General features: G+C 41.6%; 4 protein-coding genes across 7 annotated transcripts in view; 3 read left to right on the forward strand and 1 right to left on the reverse strand.

Annotated features, from left to right (window-relative positions):
- Position 1: 1 nt before the first annotated feature.
- On the reverse strand, positions 2-5,122 carry LOC121301191 (scaffold attachment factor B1-like). Its single transcript, XM_041230333.1, has 8 exons — positions 4,817-5,122; positions 3,977-4,064; positions 2,799-2,863; positions 2,299-2,547; positions 2,025-2,087; positions 1,828-1,855; positions 476-959; positions 2-71 (listed from the first exon to the last, which is right to left on the reverse strand). Exons 1-8 carry the CDS (start codon positions 4,973-4,975, stop codon positions 2-4), a joined length of 1,206 nt encoding a protein of 401 aa, XP_041086267.1. The 5' UTR covers positions 4,976-5,122.
- A 556-nt stretch (positions 5,123-5,678) lies between these two features.
- On the forward strand, positions 5,679-15,425 carry LOC121301466 (calcium homeostasis endoplasmic reticulum protein-like). Of its 4 annotated transcripts, XM_041230901.1 has the most exons (19): positions 5,680-5,838; positions 6,670-6,843; positions 7,084-7,122; positions 7,526-7,686; positions 8,017-8,151; positions 8,585-8,736; positions 9,190-9,301; positions 9,386-9,475; positions 9,695-9,899; positions 10,223-10,407; positions 10,628-11,054; positions 11,358-11,599; positions 12,529-12,662; positions 12,976-13,062; positions 13,232-13,384; positions 13,591-13,716; positions 13,913-14,007; positions 14,165-14,350; positions 14,787-15,425. In XM_041230901.1, the coding sequence occupies exons 1-19, from the start codon at positions 5,814-5,816 to the stop codon at positions 14,828-14,830; spliced, it is 2,772 nt and encodes a 923-aa protein (XP_041086835.1). In that variant the 5' UTR covers positions 5,680-5,813; the 3' UTR covers positions 14,831-15,425. The 4 variants fall into 4 exon arrangements, with proteins under 4 accessions (XP_041086836.1, XP_041086838.1, XP_041086835.1 ...); XM_041230902.1 differs by lacking the exon at positions 14,787-15,425 and having other exon boundaries at positions 5,679-5,838; positions 14,165-14,358; XM_041230903.1 differs by lacking the exon at positions 7,084-7,122.
- A 2,357-nt stretch (positions 15,426-17,782) lies between these two features.
- On the forward strand, positions 17,783-19,736 carry LOC121301540 (endonuclease domain-containing 1 protein-like). Its single transcript, XM_041231028.1, has 2 exons — positions 17,783-18,172; positions 18,872-19,736. The coding sequence occupies exons 1-2, from the start codon at positions 17,858-17,860 to the stop codon at positions 19,460-19,462; spliced, it is 906 nt and encodes a 301-aa protein (XP_041086962.1). The 5' UTR covers positions 17,783-17,857; the 3' UTR covers positions 19,463-19,736.
- Positions 19,737-21,687: 1,951 nt separating this feature from the next.
- The window catches only part of LOC121301531 (calreticulin-like), a 5,130-nt gene continuing 1,817 nt past the window's right edge, over positions 21,688-25,000 (forward strand). The window contains exons 1-5 of the mRNA XM_041231015.1: positions 21,688-21,819; positions 23,192-23,293; positions 23,555-23,758; positions 24,444-24,538; positions 24,798-25,000. Coding sequence (XP_041086949.1) covers positions 21,732-21,819; positions 23,192-23,293; positions 23,555-23,758; positions 24,444-24,538; positions 24,798-25,000 — 692 coding nt within the window. The 5' untranslated portion in view covers positions 21,688-21,731. The remainder of the gene's footprint in view (positions 21,820-23,191; positions 23,294-23,554; positions 23,759-24,443; positions 24,539-24,797) is intronic.

Here is a 25,000-nt window from a genome sequence, read left to right on the forward strand (position 1 = left end):
ATTAAATCATTAGCAACTTACCTTTCTCATCTTTTGACTGAGTACTAGTATCTTTTTCCTCCTTGTCAGAGCTAAAAACAGAAAAATAATAGTATTAAAATATTTTAAGTGAAAAGATTTGTTTCAGGATAAAAAAAAAAAAGCTAAGCTTTGGAATACCTACCTTAAAACAGCTTTGGGTATTTAAACTACAGTACTACAGCACGCAGAATGTGCCAGAACACACAGATTAGCAGCAACACTTAATAGCAAACTTAATAAACTACCGGAAATACACTTCAGGTCATAAAGCAATTTTGTTTTAAAACAAAGGCCAAAGAACGCAACTGTTTACTCTCTTCTTAAAAAAGTAAAAACAAGATAAAAATTAGAGAAAGGATGACTCAACCAATTTGACCTGCTATGCACAGAACTTTGTTTTAAGAGCCAACGAAACAAAGACAGCGATTGTTCTAGAATTTAGAAAACAACAAACCTCTGTTTCTGATCAGCGCCCTCAACAGAAGAGGACTCTTTCGTAGCTGCCGAGTCACCAGTATTCAGGTTCTCTTCTGTCTTCTCTGCTTCTTCCTTGTTCTTGTCAACTTCCGATTTTGATTCTTTTTCGGACGCAATGGTAATTTCTTTATCAGTTTGTTCTGAATCCTGTACGCTTAAGTTAATATCTTGGATGTTTCCTGCGGATACAGCTTCTGTGTCCATTTTCTCTTCAACATTTTGATTATCTACGTCCTTTAAATCAGTAACAACCAGCTCAGAGTCGGCTTTTTCTTTGTCACGAGTTTCGCTTTCTGAATCGAGAGCAAGGGCGTCCTCTGCCTGAACGGTAACTGAAACATGGTCGTCCTCCACAACTTTTTGCGCCGTCTCAGAGGCGGTCGAGTCTTGCGCAGGCGGCTGCTCCTGTGGGTCTTCTTTAAGTGGCTCAGATTTACAAGACCCAGCTACTTTCTCATTTTCTACGGATTTAACAGGAATAGAATGGCACATAGTTTAATTACTGAAACACAGCAATCATCAATGTGGAACTGGTATGGATGCCACAGGACATGACCGTTTTTTTAAATTGTAGCCAGAGACTGGAAAACCAAAGAGAGGCACACAAAATACCGAAACTAACTTTAAAAATACTACATCAAAAGTATTATGTCCCCTGGTCCACAACAAGAATGAGCCCTAAACTGCAGAAAGCCAAGGTGACCAGACATGCTCCAGCGACGTGGAACATCTTCAAATCAATACGAAGTCGTGTGGCTTTAGTGTCCATGGCGACGCAGAAGAGGTGGTTGCTTAGAAAGAATTCCTTTGCAGTATTGAATTCAAAAGGAATGGTATCTCCCAGATGAACACTGTTTAAATAGTCCTAAATAGTGCCTGCGAGTTGCATTTTCATAAACCAATTCCAAAATGCAAGCTTCCAGTCTTCTCTTCTGGCTTCTCATTCTTCATTTAGGGTTACCTAAAAACACTGGACAGCATCTGCAACAACTACCTGAAGATCTCATCTAACACAGTAACTGTGTGCCACTTAATCACTGGCCCTGGAGTCACTTTATATTACCAAGTTTAAAAATCGGCTATTACGCAAATACATTTTTGGACAAGTAAAGAATTTACTATACAATTAAGCGTGCAACACTGACGCAAACAAATAAAAAAGCCAAAAATGGAATCAAGGGGTCAGTTTATGACTTGCTACCCAGTTCCAGAAATTTGCTTTAGATTTCCAGTCTCTGTCACTGGAAACGACTGTTCGCAAATACACCAAAGTTAAGAAAATGTTTGGCAAGACTCTGTAGGAAAACGGTTAGTTATCTTTAACAGTACCTGTTTCCGCAGTGTGGTCTTCACATTCCTGTTGGAAAGGAACATAAAGGATAAATAAACCCGTACATCAACAGAAGCTCAAAACAACACTGCTTGTAATCACATGCTTGAGAGGTCCAATCTAAAGCATGTAAGAGCATACTTTGTGTTCTAGTCGCAGTTACAAACTTGCAAAAATAAGGGAATTAAATGCAAACCTGTTTGGGCTGTTCAGACAGCAAATCATCATCTTCAACTGAGACGCCGCCACCAACTTCCTCCTATAAATGAAATATTTTAGGATTAGAGACAAGTTGCAACATTAATGCAACACCCTCCAGTCATTTTCAAAACACAGGACACAGAAAAGGTCGGAAGAACCACCCTAGAAAAACAGAACATTTGTATATGGACAAATAGATGCACCTTGGTTTTAACTATGACTAGTTCAAAAGAGACGACCTTTACTACTGGATAACAAGTGATGCACACCTTCACACAGTCACTAGCCAGTTCTGGTTCCACTCCTGGGATGGAAGCAGGCTCATTCTCTTTGGAGGGGCTCTTTGGAGTCTTTGCATCTTCTGCCTCCACAGCAGCAGAAAGAGAGTCCAGGACCTGATCAGCATCATATTCATCACAATGAATCAAAATACCATTGTCAATCTCAGCTTCATCAAGGACGTTCATGTCAAGTATATCCATATCTTGCATGTTTTCTAAACTTGCTTCTATGTCTTCCTGGAGAAAAGCAAAAATCAAGCAATTGTTAGAAAAAAATGTATCAAGTTTACTGACAGTCTGGTTTGCTTTTAAGCTTTGTCCAATTTCTTTAGGTATAACTAAACCTCAAATGCACTCAAATTCTAGACAGTCCAAAACGCTTCAAGCTCTGAAGTCATTTTTGTACAGTTTAATCAATTTTGCAATGCAAATCCCACAGCTCCCAAACAGCCAAATACAAGTGTTTGTTTGGCTACTACAAATCTTACCTGTCCATCTCCTGAATCTTCTTCCATAGTAATATCTTCAGCTCCTTCATCTTCCAGCTTCCTCCCTAAAAAGCCATTAATTAATTAAGAATGGAAATCTAACAATGTAAAAATTGTAGTTCAGTACAGCAAGAGTTAAGTAGGGCTGTCCCTCGATTCAATTTTGATCGGTTAATTTACGGGCATTGGTTGATTAATCTGTGCACATTTTTAATAAAGGTATTGCTCTTGTAGCGGCTGTCCTGCGTGGCAATACTTAATACCCTAAAAAAAATACGCCCAATGGGAATTGTCTTTTTAAAACACTGTTGAATTATCTGTTAGTAAATGTGACAAATGTTACCTTTCCATCCATTGTACTGTTTAAACATTCTGGCGTAACCCCTAAACAGCAAAACTATTGGCAATGCAAGAACACAGAAACAAAAAACACTAACTCAACAGTTTATTATGTTGACCAGGATAAATGCCCCAAGATGGATTAACCACAACTGGTCACAATGCACAGCAGAGTCTTTGCAGACACATGCCTGAATCATTTAAATCAACCTATACAAACATTACAATTCTTAGCACACTATCAGCAATCCTTGTGCAAAACAATACAATTACGACTTTCACACAACTTTACATTCAAGCTTAAAACCAGTGTCCTACCACTTCAGAGAAGAGAGCTCACTTCAAATCAGCACTTGCCTAAATAGCTGCACGCATTTCTCTCTAACCAGAATGCACTTAATGCACGATTAAATTGTTAAAGATCTGTGATCAACTCGAGTTAATTTGTCCGATTAATCTTAAATTGAAACAGCCCTAGTTTTATGTACTAGTACCTAGTACTTAATATCTCATTGCTGCCAGATCTACAGGTCACATTTTGTATAACTGTGGATATTGCATTGAAGTGTTATTTATAATCACTTACAAAACCATTAAATACAAGACAGCACATCCAGATAACACGTGTTTGTAAAGCGTTGCGAGGAATAAACGTCGTGTACTTTTTCTAGTTTGTTTAAGCAAATCTTTGGTCTGGCACTCTTTGGAATGTTGATTTAATTTAGAGGCAGTTTGCAAAACAGCATCATTTTTTGGATCTGACCCCCACCTGCTTCCCTCCAAATCGCCATATTTCCCGGGCGTAAAAACCCATAAGTGGGCCCTTGATTGCTACTCACCCTTGCTAGCTCGTTTGGGAGTCTTCTTCACAACTGCGTCGACTGCAATTACTATCTCGTCAGGGTTTCCACCTTCCTCTTCAATAGCCTAAACAAAATACAAAACATTAACAAATTAACACGAGCAACACCGCTAGGCAAACACTGTATACTACCGCAACAGCTGACACATACAAGTCGGCATATTTCCCGTGCCAGGGCGGACGCATACTATATTAAATTACCTCTTCAGCGCACTACACTTGTAGAAATACTACACGTTAATACTACTATACATGTGTGTGTATATATAAATATATATATATAATAATTTTTGCTTCCAATCAAGCTCGTTATTATGATTCTTGGGTATTCGCCGATCTGATCGACCTGGCTAGAGACAACAACGGGCAATGGCGGCCTTTTCAGTCTATTCTATTCAGTCGGATTTCGAATCCAATCCTCCTGCGGTTCTCATAAAATGGCTAAAATTAACTCACATCATAACATGCAATACATTGCACACTATATATATATATATATATATATATATATATATATATATATATATAGTATAATCTATATATTAATATATATATATTGCATAGGATAAGCCGGGCCTCTATCCTATTCGGCCTCTCAGATGTCCTCTATCGGTTTTTTCAATGCAATATTTGTAATAATGTATCATGACGTATGTAATTGGTACAGGGTTTTTTGCGTTTGTTTTATGTGGAAAATGCCACAGATTGCATTTTAATTATTAATATCTTCCGAGTTTATTAAAAACGTGATGTTTAAATGAGCAAAAGCGCCGGGGAAAAAAAACAAACAAAAAGCGGCCCTCATGCGCGCAGGTACCTTCTTCAGCCTCTCCGACAGAGCGCTCTTGTTCCCGTTGCTCTCCAAGTTTCGTTTCTTCAGCTCGGCTTTCAGGTCGATCACTCTCAGCTCGGCCAACTTGCGAACCTCCGGAACCGCGGCTGAAACCGGGTCAGCCACAGACATATTCTCCGTCATTCTTGCGAGGGGGGTGGTGGGAGAAATAATAAAGCACAAAACCCGTTCAAAACGCACAAGCCACAACAAAATGGCGCTTTATCCGCCCGGCGCTGCAAGAAGCGAGGAGAGGGCGAGCGCGCTGCGCGTGCACTGTACACCGGCACTGCGCGTGCGCACAGCTCGGGTTCCCGCCCGGCGCATGCGCTCAACGGGGATTGCGTCGAATAAAGAAAACGGTCACATGATCCTGGTAACGCCAGTTCCCTGATCAATAAATCGTGCCCCCCACCCCCCCCCCCCCCCCCCCCCCCCCCCCCCCCCCCCCCCCCCCCCCCCCCCCCCCCCCCCCCCCCCCCCCCCCCCCCCCAAATTTCTACATTTCTGTTTTTATCTTTTATTATTTCAACAGGAGTTTCCCAGGACTCTCACCTTTCACTGAAGTGTCTGCCCTTGTGCATCCTGACATTGCTTTGCATCGCTGTGTTAATTCTGTTTACATCCTTATCCACCACATAACAAACAGAAAAAAAAGCGTGCAGCCAGCGTGTGATTACTTAATACGGCTACACATACACGAAGTGAACAATAAGGGGTTTTTATTTCTCATAATAACAAAAATCTAACCATATTTCCACGAACAAGCAGTACATTTCTTTGCTGAGAAACATCCAGTCCAGTAGTGGGCAGCAGCAAACCTTAGTGACCTTTTTAATTCAGTCGTAAATAAGTACATTGTGGATCGTTAGCGGACACGTTTCCGGCGTGTTGTGTAGTTGCGGGGAGGTCTTCGATTCTGTAGACAAATATTAATATTTTTTGCAGTGAAGGAAGTTTCTGAATCCTGGCTTAAGCAGCAATGGAGGTGCCCGCTCCCCCGGAGGGTAAGTGTTGAAAACATGAGCAGGGCAGAATGTCCCAGCACCCAGTGGCGTGGGCCCGTTCACCGGGATCTCTCACCATAGTTTGTGTATTGAAATACGCACCGACTGTGGTTTAGTTCGTGTTGCCGTAGAGCTGCGACCGAACCGTGCATCCTTTTATTGTCACTGTATTGAAACATCGAGTACCGTTTGTCAAAAATATCTGCCTATGTATCAATTGGTTCTGTTAATTATTAAAATGTCTGTAAATCATGCTGCTGTCCAGCCTAGCTTGCGTGTTTGTGGTTGCTTATTTTGCGCAGTCCTAGTACATGCTCGCATGTTGCATAGAACATAACAGCGAGTCAAACAAAGCAGTGTCCGACATGAACGTTTCATGCAGGGGTTCTAATAACTGTTGCACAGGAAATGAAGCTGTGATGACAGGTTGAACGGACTTCACCATAGCCACAAAGTCTAGAAAACCAAACTACCTGCAGAAAATAATAGTGGCTTGTGGGAATATTGTTTAATGGTGAGCGTTGAGAAAGTTATACATTAACCCAGGGGTGGGAATAAGACTCCTATTACATAGTAGTGTGATCAGTTCCTGGTTTTACTACGAGTTTAATAAGACACAGCTGAGCTTGTTACCTGCACACTGGGGCTAATCAGCTAGTAAAACCTGGAATGGGTGAAACTGCCATGCAATAGGAGTCTTATTTCCACTCCTGTTACCCTAGTAGATTTAGTTAAAAGCTGGTGCTGGGCAGGTCCCAATACAGTACATGCATGCTTTTTTATGTGTTGTTTTTTCCAACCCTTACCATTTTCTCTTAATTCTATTCACAGATCAGGAGCTGAGGAATGTCATTGACAAGCTTGCTCAGTTCGTGGCTCGTAACGGGCCTGAATTTGAGAAGATGACTATGGAGAAGCAGAAAGAGAACCCCAAATTCTCTTTTCTTTTCGGAGGGGAATTTTTCAACTACTACAGATACAAACTTGCCTTCGAGCAACAGCCACGTATGTTTATATAAAAAAACACAAATGTGCTGTAAAAGTGTGCAGTGCGGAGTACAAGTCTGTCCCATCCAACTACATTATATAGATTCAGGGCTAAAGCAAAACTGGCAGTATGGCAAATATAAAGCAGACAATACTGTTCCAGAATTTCCTGACAAATTCAGAGCGAGCGCCTCTCCCTACTAATCTTTCTGTCTTACGATAGTGCGCTGTATTAAAGGTGTCTTTTTCCCCCTGTAGATTCTACTAGACACGATTGTGACGAGTATAAGTTGGAAGGTATTTATTAGAATGTTATGCTTAGCAATTATATTTTCAAACTCTCTGCAATGGGAAAGCCTCCTGTTATTTTTCATATTTATTTTGCCAATGACTGGCAAAAGCTGCAGGCTTGATCTGCGATAGTGGGAGAGCTGCCTCCAAAACGGAATTGAAAACTGAAAGGTAACTGCTGTGGCAAATGGTAAAAACGCAGGTGAAAGCTAATGATAAAATGGAAAACGCTGGCGCCGTGTGACCTTCCTCTACTATTGTAATAAAGCTGTGTTGCATCTTGTATTGGTGACTTTTTGTTTTGCCTCTCTTGTGCTCTTGATTTCTGTATGTTTGATGGAAAGCGATGTGGTTTTGCAGCAAGCATAATGTTCTCAATTAATTTGTCCCGTGTCTACCCCCCCCCCAGTGCATTGTAAGCAGCAGGACGCCCCAGAGCCCCAGCCCCCATTGCAGACCATGGCTCCTCCGCCCCTTGCAGCAGCCTCTCCATCCCTGGAAGAGCTCATCCAGCAAAGCCAGTGGAACCTGCAACAACAAGAGCAGCATCTGCACACCCTCCGCCAGGTAGAACAGTTATCTTCCCGTCATTTCAATGTTCTCTTTAACTATGTTGTTATGATAACTTGCGCTAATTTTGTTAACCGCAAAAGTTAAGTCTAAATGTAATGGAATCAGATTACATAAATACAGTTTGTATTCATGCATATTTTGCATAACTAGTTGCTTTACAAAACTGACTAGAAAAACGGCATTTTGATAAATTAGAAGGAACCGTTCTTTGAATTGTGCTGCTTGTATTTCCCCCCCCCCCCCCCCCCCCCCCCCCCCCCCCCCCCCCCCTTGTTTCCCCCCCCCCCCCCCCCCCCCCCCCCCCCCCAGGACTCCCACCCCCCCCCCCAAGTGAGCGCTGCGATTGCCCTGGCGACGGAGCAGCTGACACAGAAACTGCTGCTGGAGACTCAGCTGGACATGAGTGAATTCGACAGCTTGCTGCAGCCAATCATTGACACCTGCACTAAAGATGCCATTTCAGTAAGTATTAGGTGAAGGATTGGGGGTGGCGTTCTGAGTCACCGTTTCCAGCGGTCAGGGAAGCTAAACCTGTTTGAGAATCACCTACAGTAGGAGATTTAAATTTTTTTTTTTTTTTTTTTTCTTATCACCTTGGGTTAATAGTGCTGTCAAGAAATATTCACTACATTTTTAATTAAAAATCTGCAAAATATGTACACGCTGCAGAATCCCTCAATTTAGTTTATATACAGTCTATGTACAGTTGACATGCACAATCGTTTGTTGCTTTAAATTTGCCCATAGTAAGACAGCTGCAAAATGAAGTTGACGCACATATGTCCGGTTTTTACAGCAGTTAAAATAGCCGCACCCTATCCTAATACCCCAAGCCAATGGGGTTGTGTTTCAGCTTGGGATTCTAACGGGTGTATTTCTTGTCTTCTCTTGTAAGGCTGGAAAGAACTGGATGTTTAACAACGCCAAAACTCCGCAGCACTGCGAGCTGATGGTGGGGCACCTCCGCAACCGCATCACAGTGGAGGGGGCACACTTCGAGCTTCGCCTGCATCTCATCTATCTCATGAATGATGTTCTGCATCACTGGTGAGGACCCATGCGTTGTGCATTTTACAAGATGCTTGCGCTGGGGGAGAGCCATTCAACCACTTTCGTTGACCTTTTGTAGTGAAATACAGTAGTGCAAATTATATGACTAAAATACAGGATGATAAGATGCAGCAAGTTAAAAAAAAAAAAAAATATATATATATAAAGATGCAGCAAGTTAGAATTAAAAAAATATAATATATATATATGCAACAGCATAATATATATATTATGCACACATAGCATAATCACAATAGCATAATAGTTGTGTAATAGTGCTTCAGTTGAGGATCCAGTAATAATTCATTTTCAGGGACTTGTTAATAAGTAGCTGCCTATTCTAGGTGTTGTACCCTCTGTTGAAAACAAACACATCTGCTTTGGCTGGTAAAAGCAGATCAGTACAGTTTTGCTGTGCAGTACTTGATTCACGATTGTTTGTTTAACTAGCCAGAGGAAGCAGCAGCGAGACCTCCTTGCAGCCCTGCAGAAGGTGGTGGTTCCCATCTATTGCACCAGCTTCCTGGCAGTGGAAGTGGACAAGCAGCAGAAAATTGCAAGAGTAAGTTATTTTATATATATATAAAATATGTTTGTGTGTGAAATGGATTTCAATTTTTTTGTGACCGGTTTTCTTTCTGTCCAGCTCTTGCATCTCTGGGAAAAGAATGGTTACTTTGACGAGGCTACAATCCAGCAGCTGCAGAGTCCAGCTCTGGGACTGGGACAGTACCAGGTGAGTCACACGATCCACATACAACAGCGTCTTCAGAAGAACCACCTTCTGGGCTCAGTTTCTTGCGTTGGCATATGCAAGTCTGTAGACCTGAAACGTTATCCTACTGGATGTGCATGTTTTGCTAGATCAGTATATTAGTGGACCATATTATACTTCAGCAGGAGAATCCATTTATTTATTTCATTTTTTTAACTGTTTTTTTTTTTCTCACTGCAGGCTTCACTAATCACCGAGTACGCTGCAGTCGTGCAGCCTGTTCAGTTGGCCTTTCAGCAGCAGATTCAGACTCTGAAAACGCAGCATGAAGAATTTGTTAGCAGTATAAAGCAGCAGCAGCAGGTGGTGGCGGCTGCACAGCTGGGAGTAGCGGAGAGCGAGGTGAGACCAGCCACTCCAGGATCTGCTGCAGCAAGGCAACCAGGTGAGCCGCCCCTGTTACCCGTCAATAACCCAGAGACCTGTCAATAATCGTCTGGTTACAAAACGAGTAGAAAAAAACAAGAACTGAGAAACAAATAACAAAAGTTTCTGATATATTTCTAGATTTCTAACTCCAGTATTTGTTTGTGTGTGTATTAGTACAAATAAAAAAAAAACTTTTAAAAGTCCAAACTTTTCCATGCATTCCCGAGAACACACTTGAAAACGGTGCCTGCAGCTGAGGTTTTACGGAGAAATTTTTTGAGAAAGAGAAGTAGTAAATAAGTGGAAGGACTCCTGATCAAGCTTGTTGAATGTCCTCAGGTGATGCCAAAGCAGCCCTGCCAGTTTCTGGGGAGTATGATTCTGCCGAGGCTGGGGCACAGGATCCAGGAGCTGCGTCCACAGCACCCCGAGCGCCCGGCGATCCCATACCAACGTCCAAGCCGAACTGGTTCGACCCGCCTCACACCATGGCAGCCTGGGGACCGCAGCAGCAGCAACAACCAGTGCATACCTCACATCTTCTTACAGCACAACCTGTTACTGTCCCAGAGTAAAACATGGAGACTATAATAAATCCATGTGAAACTATGTAACTTTATAAAGATCCATGTGAAACTATGTAACTATATAAAGATCCATGTGAAAAACAAAGTGCTTTGGGTTTGGGATAAAATACAAATAATGCTTTTTATTTATCTATTCTTTGTTTTTGTTTTTTCCAAGCCGTTTGAGCAGCCTCCATTCCCACCTTCACAGGCCCCCCCACCGTGCCCTCCGTGGAACAGCCATGAGGGGCTGTGGAACGAGCAGCGAGACCCCAACTGGAACAGCCAGCGTGAGGCCACTCCCTGGAGCAGCCAGTCCGACTCCAGCTGGAGCAGCCAGTATGATACCCCCTGGAACAACCAGCCGGACCAGCCGCCTTGGGGGCAGCGGGAAGCCCCCTTCCGAATGCAGCGGCCCCAACACTTCCGAGGCCCCTTTCCACCCCACCAGCAGCCCCCCCAGTTCAACCAGCCGCCCCATCCGCACAACTTCACCCGCTTCCCACCGCGCTTCATGCAGGACGACTTCCCTCCCCGCCATCACTTCGACAGGCCCCCCTACCTTCCGCATCGCTTCGACTATCCGCAGGGAGACTTCCCTGGAGGTAAGGACACCCCACCAATCCTGGCCATTGTCCCTGTATATCTGATGACATGCTGCATTTCGAGCTGTCCATTGCATTCTATCGCAATCCTGTATGCTGTTCACGTTTGCTTCCAAATCTGAACTCCACCGTCTGCAAACAGAACAGCATTGCATATATACGGACGCTGCTTGTTCAGAGTCCACACGTCCACCTTAACATGACTAAGTGCTATCCTGGAGCTAATCTCTCTGCAGGGAAAAATGTTCTGGTAGGTAAACACTAGATTCTTTAACCAACAGCCCTCTCTTGTTATCTTTTCAGAATTGGGTCCACCGCACCATCACCCTGGACACAGAATCCCTCCCCCAGGGATTGGGGAGCACCCCCCCTGGGGCGGGCCCACGCACCCCGACTTTGGGGGGCCGCCACCCCACGGGTTTAATGGGCAGCCTCCTCACATGAGACGCCAGGGCCCTGCTCACGTAAACCACGATGACCCCAGCTTGGTGCCCAACGTTCCCTACTTTGATCTGCCAGCTGGGCTCATGGCTCCTCTTGTAAAGGTAGGCAGGGTTGTGCTTGCAGTTAGAACATTAAGAAAAGGTTGGGAATGAGAAACGGCCATTCTGACTCAAGGCTAGTCCCTTGATAGCACACCATTCACTCCTACTGGGGGGAGCTCATTTGAAAGCACAGAATCTAGTGGTTTTTTAAGGTTCCCGGTGTTTTAGATCCTTTACCCGGTCGGCTTTTCCATGCATTTATAATTCTCTGTGTAAAAAAGTGCTTCCTCCCTTCTGTTCTAATCTTACTTTTACTCAGCTTCCACTAATGCCCTCTTGTTCTTTTCTCTGTGCTAAATTTGAAGTCGTGTCTTGGGTTAACTTTATCTAGACCATTTATGAATTTAAAGACTTCAATCAATCCTCCTCTTGTCCTACTTTTTTTTTCTAGGCTGAAGAGATTTAATTATTCTAACCTTCCCTCATAGCTCAAGTCATTAAGTCAGCATAGTTGCCCTTCTTTGCACCTTGGATTGCAATGATGTATTTTTTTTTGTAGCGAGGTTACCAAAACTGCAGTTATTTTTTTTTATAAATCTTTATTATCACAATAGTCCCACTAAATCTGTCTAGTTGTAACCAACAAGTGAGGGTGCCAAGTAAGTTGTTGTTATTATTATTATTATTATTATTATTAATTAGTCATTTAGCAGACGCTTTTATCCAAAGCGACTTAGACACTAGGGGGTGAATTATGCATCACAACTGCAGCTGCAGAGTCACTTCCAATAGGACCTCGTTTCTACATCTTATCCAAAGGCCACAGCACAAGGAGGTTAGTGACTTGCTCAGGGTCACACAGTGAGGTAGGGGCTAAGAATGAACGACATCCTCCTGGTAACAAGCCCCTTCCTTTAACCACTGGACCACCAATCTACAGTCTAAGTTTGAAAAGGATGACTTGAACACCCCTCTTTTTTTTTAACCAGCTTGAAGACCATGATTACAAGTCCTTGGATCCCAAAGATATCCGCCTCCCGCCGCCCATGCCCCCCAGTGATCGGCTCCTAGCTGCTGTCGAGGCATTCTACAGCCCCCCGTCGCACGACAGACCGAGGAACAGGTAACGCCACTGCGACATTGCAGAACAATGGCATTCAAAGCAGGTGCAGTGTGGGTGTAGCATTTCAGCCTTGCAGGTTACAGACTTAGTAAGTTGAAAACCTAAAATCCTGTTAACCAAGTATAGTTTAAAAAAAAAAAAAAAAATTACAAATGCATTCCTTTCTATAAGGGATAATTTAATGTGTATGCAACCAAGCAAAAACTGAATTGAGAAGCTGATAGATCTATGTACAGGCATTAACTTTCCAGATGTAGATTTTACAATATACATGATTGTATCTATGAAGTGTTTTTGTCCTGTTTTCTTGCAGTGAGGGCTGGGAACAGAACGGTCTTTATGAATTCTTTAGAGCTAAAATGAGAGCGAGAAGGAAAAAAGGGCAGGAGAAACGAAACAGGTAAGATGTGTGCCGATTATAAAGTTCACCTCCTTTTCAGCAAGCTTGAATCTTGCCTGATTTGCTGTTGAGACGGGAGGTCTTTGTGGCATCACAGGGGAACAGCCTTTTATAAATAAGCATGTCTAGCGACCTGCAGTGTAACTGGCCTGCTGTTCCCTCCCCTCAGTGCTCGAGCCAGCCTCTCGCACAGCCGATCCCGAAGCCGGGAGAGATCTTCCTCCCAGTCCAGCTCCAGATCTTCCAAGTCTTCGCGCTCCTCCTCTGGGTCTCGCTCCCGATCCCGTTCTCGCTCCAGGTCCTACTCTCGCTCGCGATCCAGGTAAGGATTGATTTCATACACGTAGTCGAGTCATTCCAAGGTGTTCTTCTGGCTGCAACAGTTTACAGCTATCTTTAGTATACATGCTGGAGCTGCAAGACAGCTTCAACTTTTAATACGCTTTTTATTTAAGATGCTACAGCAGTGTGCTGTTGCAGGTAGACATGTTTTGTGACTGCATATGTTTGTTTCGTTTTGAATTGCAGGAGCAGGAGTGGCTCCCGGTCCTCCCGCAGCGGCTCTCAATCCAGATCTGGGTCTCGTTCTCGGTCCCTCTCTCCAGAGAAGAAGAAGAAGAAGAAGAGGTCCAAGTCACGCAGCCCAACTCCACCGTAAGCAGCTGAGAAGTTTTGAATGATTTAAGCTCTGTACATTCCAGAAAGCGTGAAAGGGGCAGATAGACCTGATTGCCTTTTCTTTGCTTTGTTTTTAAAGTTCTGGAGAGCCCTTATCTAGTCTGCATTCCCTTGATCTATTATTTGTACGCGACCGTTGTGTTTTTTTTTTTTTTTTTAATCCGATTTGTAGTTCCACCTCTGGCCTTGGTGCTGCTCCTGCCACCCTGATACCAGATCAGAGGCTGGGAGAAGAGAACAAAGGACACCAGATGTTGATGAAGATGGGTAAGGATTCATACTCCTCGTTTTGTTTTGAGAATTGCTTATTGTGCAGACAAATGGTGGGAATAATTACCGTTGGTTTTGTTATTTATTAATGATAATTAGATTGGAATGTTTCGGATTCGATTTGTAATTTTTTTTTGTTTTGTTGTGATACTAGGCTGGAGTGGTTCTGGTGGGCTGGGGGTCAAGGAGCAAGGAATCCAGGACCCAATTAAAGGAGGAGATGTGCGGGACAAATGGGACCAGTACAAAGGAGTGGGGGTGACCCTCGACGATCCTTACGAGAACTACAGAAGAAACAAAAGCTATTCATTCATTGCACGGATGAAGGCGAGGGATGAAGGTAAATGAATGTGTTTGAAGACTAATTAGAGGCCAGACTTCCATGCAGTAATGTGCTTCCTAAATCTAATGATAACCTTGTAGGTTTGCTGAAGATCTATCTGTTCTTTGCTTGAGGGGGGTTTACAGATAACAAAAGGAACATCTCAAACATTTTGAGCACTCTCTTAATAGCCTTACTTAGTTGTGTATGCTTTCAACACACAGTCTATTACTGCTCAGCAAAGAAACTTAAGATATGTCATTAACCTCTTTTTTTTATTAGCAGTATGAGGCTTGCCACCTTGTTAACCAGTTAGCCACTCAAGTATGGAAATGTCACCAGTAGAGCTGACCTGTTATGTTTGTTTTTCTCACTCACTGTTAAATGCCTATTGTTTTGAGATGTGAAAGTAATCCCAATCCTGTTGTGTTTTTTTTTTTCTTCCCTAACGTAGTCCCGGTGCCCCAGGATCCTCCAGACCCCCCGACCCAAGAGTAGCAGTGACCTCTTGAACTCAGCGACCGGGTCACACACTTCTCTGTTCAGCGTTCGGAAAGAATGGCCTTTTTTTGTTGTTGTTTACTGAACACAAACATCTGTTTTTAGAAAATGTTTACTTACAGCAAGCTGAGGAAGTTTTTTGTTGTTCAGTCCCCTTTCCACACCCCAGATTTTAGAAAGGGAGTACTAAGAAAAATAGACAGACAAATGTGTTGTGTGTTTTTTATATATTCAGTATAATACTGATGTATTACTTTACCACTGAGTCCATTTGAACAAGTTACATAAAACATTTTGGGCCACTTTGTTTAGGTAACTGCGATTTATTGTCTGTTAACCATAAAAGCCAACTTGAATGAAAGACATGTGATTTTTGAATTTCATGTTTCTTGTTGCAGTTCACATTACTGTCAAAGGATGCAATTAACTCTTCCTTTTTCCACGGGAAATGTGTTGTGTTTTCAGTTCATCTGGATTGGTACATATAAAAATTATGGCAAATGTACCATATTTCACATTTCAAAGCTGTTTGTTACAAGATGAGTTTGTTCGTCATTCACTTTAGAAATCAAAATAAATCTCCCAGGCTGTTTCCGTCTCTTCTGTAGAGTCCTGCTTGCGTTCACATGTAATAATACTCCCTCATATCCTGAAGCACCTCTTCCAAAGCCTCTTCTGTAGTTAGAGGTGGGGGCCTGCAACTACGTATAAACTATTAAAACAAGAAATTACAAATCTCAAGTTAGACACATGCATTGATTTCATCCTCTGGACAGTAACATTAAACAACTGTGTATTGGGTTTAAAATCCAACATGTTAAAATAGTTACATACACACCAGAAATCTTGACTTCTTGTAGTGTGTTTAGGGGCAGTGCAATTGAGATCTAGGTGTATGCGAACACCCTCCCATTCACTTACCTCTTTAGTGACCTCTAAAGTTGTATAGTGGTAGTTTTCTGGTCCAAGTGATTCAAGCAGAGAAGTGCGAAGATACGGGGTTTGACTCTGCAACTTGCCTTGTCAAAGCCAAGTGTTGCTTCAGCATGTCATTTAAAGCAAAGACTGCAGGACTGTAGGCCTTTAGAGCTGGAGCAAAAAAAAAAAAATCTGATCGTCACCAATGTTCGAAGAATCGATGACCACGCAACCTTGTCTTCCTCTATCGTGGTATTAGAGTCAGATTTTAAAATATTTAAATCTATATCGTCTTATTTTACCTTCTAGTGCATCAACAACATGGCTTGCATATATGTTGCTGCAATGGATGGACCCAATACTGCCATGCCGTAGAGACAGAAGAGGTGTGGTGAACAGGGTTAATGCCTACTAGAAACACTCGAGTAGACAAAATAAGACAGGGCAGAAAATAAAGCATATGAATAGAGACCACACCGAGGAATCAAAGGAAGCTTAGTACTGCATAATAAAACTAACCATGTGGGTATAAAGAATAATAAAAAAGAAAAACGTTATCCACCACTGGACCAGTTGTAGGCTAATGCAGGGGCTTGTGTCTGCACTCCTGCCTCTGACAGTCCCGTGCTTGCTCGATCTCCCTTTGTGAGGGGTTGGTGTGACTGTGCCAGACGGAGACAGACTTAAATGTGTGGAAGCCCTTGAGTACGAGGAGTCAATGCTGGAGCGACCCCCTTCTGGTCTGCCTGGGTACAACCGGGAGGGATCAGATTCTGTGCGCCCTCTCCTCCTAGCCCTCTCCTCGGCTGAGGACCCAGACTGTTGTCTCCACGTCTCTCTTTGAGACCTTTCAGACGCTTCCTGGACCACGCTGGCTGGACAGTAATTGTTTAGACATTCTGAGATTTCACCGATTGTCTTTTTGGAGTCTGTCTGGAGCTCGCTCTCGTATTCAGCATTGCCACCCACTTGATTCGCTGGCTGAGAAAAGGCCTGTGGTCCTTTGCTGTCTGCAGTGTTAATGGTCTTACTGGATTTTGTCTGGAAGTAAAAAGCACAGTTACTTGAAGTTCACTTTGAACCTTTACGTTTTTACAAGAATAACTATGACTAGATGTTCATTTACTGCACCTTTTCCTGTTTTTCTTCTGGTTTCTCTGTTTCTCCCAAAATTGCTGGCACGAGGTCCTCCAAGGTCAAAATATTTAGTTTGAAATCTGAAAACCACCCCAGCAATATAAAATGGTTAAATATTTCTGATACCGCAGTGATAAAGATAATCACTAAAACAAAGCAATTATTGCTTAATTATAGTAGGCTATCAAATACATAAAAACTATGGGACACTAAATTGTTATAAAGCCAAATTCTGAATGAATGTTACCTTTTATATTGAATTTTGATTGGGTGGGCCAAGCTATCCACATTTAATGCAGATGAAGAACAAATAACACTGTGTAACACAATTTTTGTTCCTGGGTAGTAAGTGTTATTTCCTAATTGCTTATGCCTCAAAAGTATAGAAAATGGCTATTATTCCCTACAAACTTTGCTTTTGTGACCAGGACAGGTAAATTTCAAAATATCACTATTTCCAGTGAGAAAACGGGCGCTTTTGTGTCTTTTTGTTCACATAAAGTAAAAAAACAACAACATATGAATCCAAATTAGCATGTATTTATACTAAAGTAATACAAAAATGACTACAAAAGATTTAAAGTGAGTAGTTTTTTGAGATTTACGATTATACTGTAAATTTACAGTATAAATCATAAATCCCGAAAAAATACTCACTTCTAAATTCCCAGTACCACTACAATTAACTGGAAAAAGCACCAATTCAGCCACTTCCCTGCTGCACAACATCCTTATCTCCTTAGTCTGCTACACCCAGCCACAAAAGCAGTCAGCATTATCAATGACCCACAGTGCCAAGAATTTCAGGTTTGCTAAACCAACCAATCAGACCTCGCCGTTAGCATGATCACGTGATTTTTGTGAAACTGGGCTGAGAGATAGCAGGGAGCAGCATTGAAATAAAAAGCCCTGCAAGTCTAAAACCGAGTAAGAAGAGAAAGAAAATACCCTCCAGTTGAGATCTGAACCATGCTTTACTCTTTGATCTGTGGACTTCTTGCTCTGGCTACTTTGTGGTCAGTAGTTAATGCAACTGTTTTGACTTCTGACACATTTGAAAATAGTCCATGCATGAAGTTCTTTTATAAGAACCAAGAGCTGACTGGATTTGAAGGTTACAATTATGCCAGAATATGCCAGACTTTCAGGGACAGGTACTATTTCGCATCCCTATACGATAAGGATCGACGGATTCCGTTGTATTCAGCATCCTTGTTCAACTATAAAGATCCTTTGGACAAAGAGACGGACATGTCGAATGAACACTGGAAGTATGAGCCACAGGTAGGTTTTGCTTCATTGTATGATCCAGAATGGGATTTGCTCAGCAAGGACACTAAACTGAAATGAATTTGCTGAGTTCTCCACATTCTTATATTTTAGGACTGTTAGTGGTATTTTTGAAGCAAGTGTAAAGTTTATTCACATTTTTCTGAGGGGGATCAAGCAATTTCAGTGTTATATGCATCATACACATGGGAGGGGATCATACGAAAAAAACACTATCATATAATAATAGACAACTCAACACCGCACAAGCAGCATGACAGTAAACACAGACACAATGAAGCTTTCATCCCTTTGTATCAGATGTGTCAGCCACACAAAGAGCACAGCGTGTGGTTTTCACTAACTCTGCTGTGCAGAATGAATGATTTTTTTTCTATGGGTAAATATCGGGACTTTCTTCTTATGCATCGAGACGCGGGACATTTGCTAGGAAATCCTGACTGTCCCGACCATATAGGGACTGTTGGCATGTATGGTCTACACCTCTTTTTATGTAGTATCGCTGCTATAACCAGCTTTTAACCTGCACTGTAAAAACAAAGGTTTAAAAGTATTTGCCATAGATTTAACAAGGTTTACTATACACTCAATTATATTTAGAATGTCATTTCATTTTTGTTTGAGTGCAGTGGGATTGCAGTACATTGCCTCTGCAGATTAAGTCACTTAACTGTGTCTCTGTTTGTATTTCAGCTTGCTGACCCAAGTCAAAAAGGAAACATGCAGCAAATAGACAGCAAAGTCAAAGATGATCCAATCGTCAAGCAAAGCCAACCAGTAGAAATTGATTATAATAAAGTGTACCAAAATGTGAAATATACAAGAGGGCATTTAAATCCTAACAGCTACATGGGGAGTAAATCTAGCAAGGCTTCTACATTCACGGTGACAAACGCTCCACCCCAGCCTCGTGGATTTAATCAGGAACAGTGGAGAAATGCAGAAAACAAAATTCTAGGTCTTTTAAACAACAAATGTCATGTTGTGAGCGGAGTCATCCCTTACCAGGTGGAGAAGTGGATTCCAGATAATACAGCGCGCAGAGTGGCTGTACCCGAGTTTGTGTGGATGGCTTATTGTTGCCCAGATCATCAGCCTCCCACTGGCGCAGTATTAGGACACAGCGATGGATCTAAAACAGTGACTGTCGGAGAAGGGGCTGACAAGTTACAGTTCAAACCTGCTGAAACAAAAGAGATTGAGGTGCATCAGCTGGAAGCCATCTTGAGCTCCAGATTGCAACCTAAAAATCATATCAGCATCTTTAAAGATGGTTGTACTTAAGGTTTCCTTCATTAAAAGTGCTGGGTGCAAGCAGAAATGTAAGTGCTTTGCAAAATTCTTCAAATGAATGTTTTCAATTCAATGTATAACCTTCGCTGAGATATAATTTTTTTTGCTTTAGACACATAGAGATCTGCAGAAGAAAAGAAAAAAAATCAATATACTCCCAAATGATTTGAAGCTGACCTCATATCATGGTTCTAAAAATGTTATTAATGTGAAAATGGCAAAATAAAATACCTTGGCATTGTAAAGCATGATTAAATAAAATGGAAGTGGCTTCAAAGTAGAGGTCTCCTTGTGTCTGTGCCTCGCTGTCACTCTTTCACCCCAAGAAGTGTTAAATACAAGATTCAGGTTGGGCTAGTTTTATTTGAGGGTGATGCAAAGTAGAACTTGTGCCACACATCCTTGCTGCTTTCCTGGCAAATCCCTCTTTATTCTCAGCTCAGAAATCTCAACCAGGTGCAGTTCCATGTGTCACAAAACCTATCTAATTAAACCGGAATGTGTGTTATTAAGGTTTTTACTATATCATCCCGTACAGATGTTATACACTGTAAAACATGTCCGTAAATTCAACGGTAAAATTATGGTAAACAGTGAAGGTAAATTGCCTTCTCTTATAAAATGACAATTTACCTTAAATTTAACAGCAATTTACCTTCATACTAAAAACATTTCCTTAAAAAACAGACATTTTCCGTTGTTTTAACAGACCACATCTTTTCACGGTTAAATGCTGGAGCTATTGCATCTAATTACGTTAAAAATGTTATCCCAGAATCCATTGCAGGGCTGATTGCAAACAGTATTGTTTTAACTGTGTTATTTGTGTTATTGTGTGTTAAATGTGTTGTGCGGCTGCACAGTTATATGTAAATGTACATGTCCTTTGTGTTCCCTCACCATTTCATGTGTTTTGATCACTGTTTGTGTGGTCACCATCTTGTGGCAGGTTAGATCTTGGAGTGGGCTAGCCCTCTATTGGTGTTTTATTTGTATGTTGAGTATAATGGTGGTAGGCTCGTAGCGTATGAGGAAAATCCGAGGTGCGGTTATTGGCTTTGTGAACTTGCTGTGAAAGCAGCAGGACTGTAAGCATGTGAGCTGTATTTATTAACAGTTAATTTGCTATGTTTCAGTAGTTGTTTGTTTCTATAGTGTTTTATTGTAAATTCGTGTTGTTATTTTTACAGTATATTACTGGCAACCTAACTGCAAGATTTTTTTTTTTTTTTTTTACCGTAAAATTAATACACACACACACACACACACACACATATATATATATATATATATATATGTGTGTGTAATTGTGTGTGTGTGTGTGTGTTGATTTTACCGTTATATATATATATTTTTTTTTTTACAGTGTAGTATCATGCATATGGGCACTTCACAAAAATCAACAGCGAGTCTGAAAGAGCTCCAAACCGCTCCCTAGTGAAAGGCCAAATCGAAGAGCTATGTTTTGAGTTCAGATTTAAAAATACGGACAGACTCAGCATTCGGGATAAAATTCAACGATGCATCGGGGAGACCAGACAACAAGGAATTACAAGAATCAACCCCAGAGTTACCAAAGCTTGGAAAATTATTATTTTTAAATTCAGTTTATTTTTTTTCCGGTGGCTGATAAGGCATTTAAGTACTGTAATAAGAATTTAACCCTGCATGTCTGACCACGAGTGCGGTGGTTCTGGGTGGGATAGATTTGATTCAAATATAAAAATAGTTTAAATTTCAGTTTGAGAATGCATTATTGCTGTTGCACACATTAACTTGTTTATTTAAGATTTAGATGCAATGCAGGATTAAAAGGATTCACCCTGACGTGGTGTTGTTTGCGCTGCTTCTTTCAAACTGAGTTTTTTTTTTTTAAAGCAGTTTTAGCATAAAACACAGGCAAGTTATATAACCCTATCACAACTATAATTCCATTATTCTCACAAAACATTTACACACATGCAAATACAATGCTTTAAATACTATTAGCAAAATCTGCATTGTAGGAAACATTACACCTTTGGGTGTGCTGTTTTTAATGTTGACTGTTGCTTTAAGTATTGCCTCGGTGCAGTCAGCGTGCTCTGTTGCAATCTGAATACAGGTACTTCCCAGGGATAACTCGTGGTCTCAGCTCATTGGTCGTCAGCTGGACCAATCAGCGGCAGCCATCTGTGCAGGAACATTTCCAAGCAATAAAACGTGACGTTGCAGACAGAGGCAGTGCCAGAATTAAAGCAGGTTTCATTGAGGGCTGATCATGAGGTCCGGATTGCTGTTCTCGGTGCTTTTTGCCATAGCTGCTGCCGATCTAAGCATTTACTTTAAAGAACAGTTTTTGGATGGAGGTAAGAAATGCTTTTATTTAAAAAAAAAAAAAATGAAACCTTTTTTTTTTTTTTTTTTTTTTTTTTTTTTTTTTTTTTTTTGCACTGATGAAAATATAGCAGGCGTGCAGATCTGTATATGCCTCTCAAGTATTGGACTTCAAACCCTGAGAGATTAATTTGGTATTTGAAAGCTTGGTTTTATTTTGTAATGTCGTGGTGTTTCCTTGAAAGTGTGGTTTCATTTAAAAACAAACATAAAAAAAAAAATGAAAGCGTACCACGATTACACACTGGGGAAAAAGACTCACAAAATAATTAGTATTAGTGCAATATTAGTATAAATCTTAATCTCTGAATCTTAATTTCACTTATTTGGTTTATAATACTGTACTTTACACTGCAATCTGGTTAAATAATAATAATAATAATCATACAATGCATTATTATTATTATTATTATTATTATTATTATTATTATTATTATTATTTGAAACTTGTGATCGTATATCCCTGTAAAAGAAAAAATAAATACATTGTTGTGTGATTGTTTACAGTGCATAACGAGGGCAAACAGAGTGTTTCGGTAATCCACAGCGTGCTGCGTAGATCTCCCGAACAGTCTCTTTGAATAAGAATCTGCCACAAAAAAGAGACTACAACCCAATAACTCAATCTCGAAGATTTATTTTTTTTTCGTTTCTACTGATGATCAGTATTGAAACTGAAACTTAAAAGCATAAAAAATAGTGAAAAGCTAGAACGAGTTATTTAATAACGTACTCATGAAGAAAGAATCGGGGGAATCAATGGGCCAGGGGGAAGAATTTCACACTTCAGTGTATTTCCAGTGGGTTTTTTTGTGTTTTTTTCTCTTGTGCATGCTGACAATTCCTTGTAGCACATTTTAAATTTGAATCAAGTTCCGGTATTACTACACCGACGCTTGTTGAACAAACAAGGAAGTAACGTTGCACCGGTTTTTATCACTTGACTGTTTTTTTTTTTTTTTTTTTTTTTGGGGGGGGGGGGGGGGGGGGGGGTCAAAGTCTTCCTGAATGATTCCAGAATTCATTATTTCCTGTACAAACAAACTGATGATCATGACATCTGAAGTCATTTAATTTTTTTATTTTTTATTTTATTTGCTACTGTTGTGTGGGAATTTCAACATGACGAACCATCACAAGCTGGAAAGCCATTCCAGTGATCCTATAGGCTGCTAATGGTTCAGACGAGGCTTCTAGAGCCTGTAATACACTGGTATTATAACACAGTGAAAACTGCTGAAGGGATTCACTGGTTAGTGGAATCAACTGCATTGTGTAATAATGAAAAACTGCATTCCCTTTGTTTCAACGCTGCTAAACCGTGATCTTTGTCCTGCGTTTCAGATTCCTGGCAGAGCCGCTGGACAGTATCCAAGCACAAGCAGGACTACGGGCAGTGGAAACTGACGGCAGGGACATTTTATGGCGATGAGGAAAACGATAAAGGTAAAGGGACAAATGACGTGAGCCAGGATGCTGGTCATTCTACCAATCAAGTGACTCAGGCTGCCTTTGCATAGCTGATTTGCATAGCGGTTTGCATAGCGGTTTGATCCATTCCTGATTTTACTGTTTGACACACCTGAGCTCGCTACCAACACTCTGTGGCTAATCAAGCTTGCGTGAACACCTGGGTGGGGGAAACTGCTATGCAATAGGAGTCTCTTTTCCATCCCAGTTAAAGCCAAGGTTGTGTTTTGTTTTCAGGTCTTCAGACCAGTCAGGATGCCCGGTTCTACGCTGTGTCGTCCCGTTTTGATCCCTTCAGCAATGAGGGCAAGACCCTGGTGATCCAGTTCACAGTGAAACACGCGCAGAAGATCGACTGCGGGGGTGGCTACGTCAAGGTCTTCCCTGCAGACCAGGATCAAGAGGACATGCACGGGGAATCCCAGTACTACATTATGTTTGGTAAGCCCGCCCTCTGAGATTTTCACTTTGTAACATCTCTGAAGGTGGAACCCAGCCAGTGGTGTAGCAGTGGAACCGCATAACAGGCGTGCAAAGTCACATGACTCCCGCCTCCCGCACAACTGTCTGATTCCATCAGGAGTCGTCTTGATGCAATGAAAAGAGCATTAGGAACTTCTGTTACAAGCTACTTGTTTTAAGAAGGCTAAAAATGCTGACAAAGGCACAAACAAAGCTCTTCCCAGAATGGCATACAGTGAAGCAGCAGCTGCTGCTGCAGTGACAGTGAGCTTCCAAGATAGCTCTTCAAAAGTAATCCTTCTTGTTTAAGAAAACCAATGTTTTAGTGGCAATCCAGTGCTTTTAGATTTAGGACTACACTGCCGACCACAGTAGAGCTAGCTAGAGAAGCTCTCCACTTTTATACTGAAAGAGGACAGTCAAAGAAGTCTGTGTTAATGTGTTTTGAGTTCAGGATCGGCTCTTCAACTCTGTTTAGCTGCCAAAAGCATGTAAGTTAGGCTTTATGTAGTGTTGCGCCACCAGTTTGCAACAGCACCCCCTAGTGCACAGCATGAGCTACCATGACAGAGCTTGTTCTGACTAGAAAGACAGTTTGGCTGATGTAGCCTGTGTTGCGTCTGTCCGTGGTTTTGATAACGCCACTCATGTTGGTTTTCAACAGGTCCTGACATCTGTGGCTACAGCACGAAAAAGGTCCACGTCATCTTCAACTACAAGGGCAAAAATCATTTGATCAAGAAGGAAGTGAAGTGCAAGGCAAGTGTTAAGAAACCAAGACTTAACAAATAAAGAGTTGTACAAATAAAATCCATCACCTGCAATTCACAGCAGTAACATGTATAGCTCTTTGATATTTTACATGCCATTCTGTGGTTTGGTTGCAACGTTCTCCCAGCTTTTGCTCCAGTGTGATGCAGCTGTAGAAACTGAGTGCTTCTCCAAGTTCCTAATCTGAAGCCCCTCTGCACTACTTCACCCTGCTCATCAGAGTATTAAAAATCTGTCTCCCTTGCAGGATGATGAGCTGACTCACCTGTACACACTGATCCTGAGACCTGACCAGACCTATGAGGTGAAAATCGACAACGAGAAGGTGGAATCAGGCACTCTGGAAGAAGACTGGGACTTTCTGCCACCCAAGAAGATAAAGGACCCAGAAGCGAAGAAGCCAGAGGACTGGGACGACCGGGCAAAGATTGACGACCCTGACGATGTCAA

The sequence above is a fragment of the Polyodon spathula genome, chromosome 27, assembly GCF_017654505.1.
Source record: "Polyodon spathula isolate WHYD16114869_AA chromosome 27, ASM1765450v1, whole genome shotgun sequence".
Lineage (NCBI taxonomy): Eukaryota > Metazoa > Chordata > Actinopteri > Acipenseriformes > Polyodontidae > Polyodon > Polyodon spathula.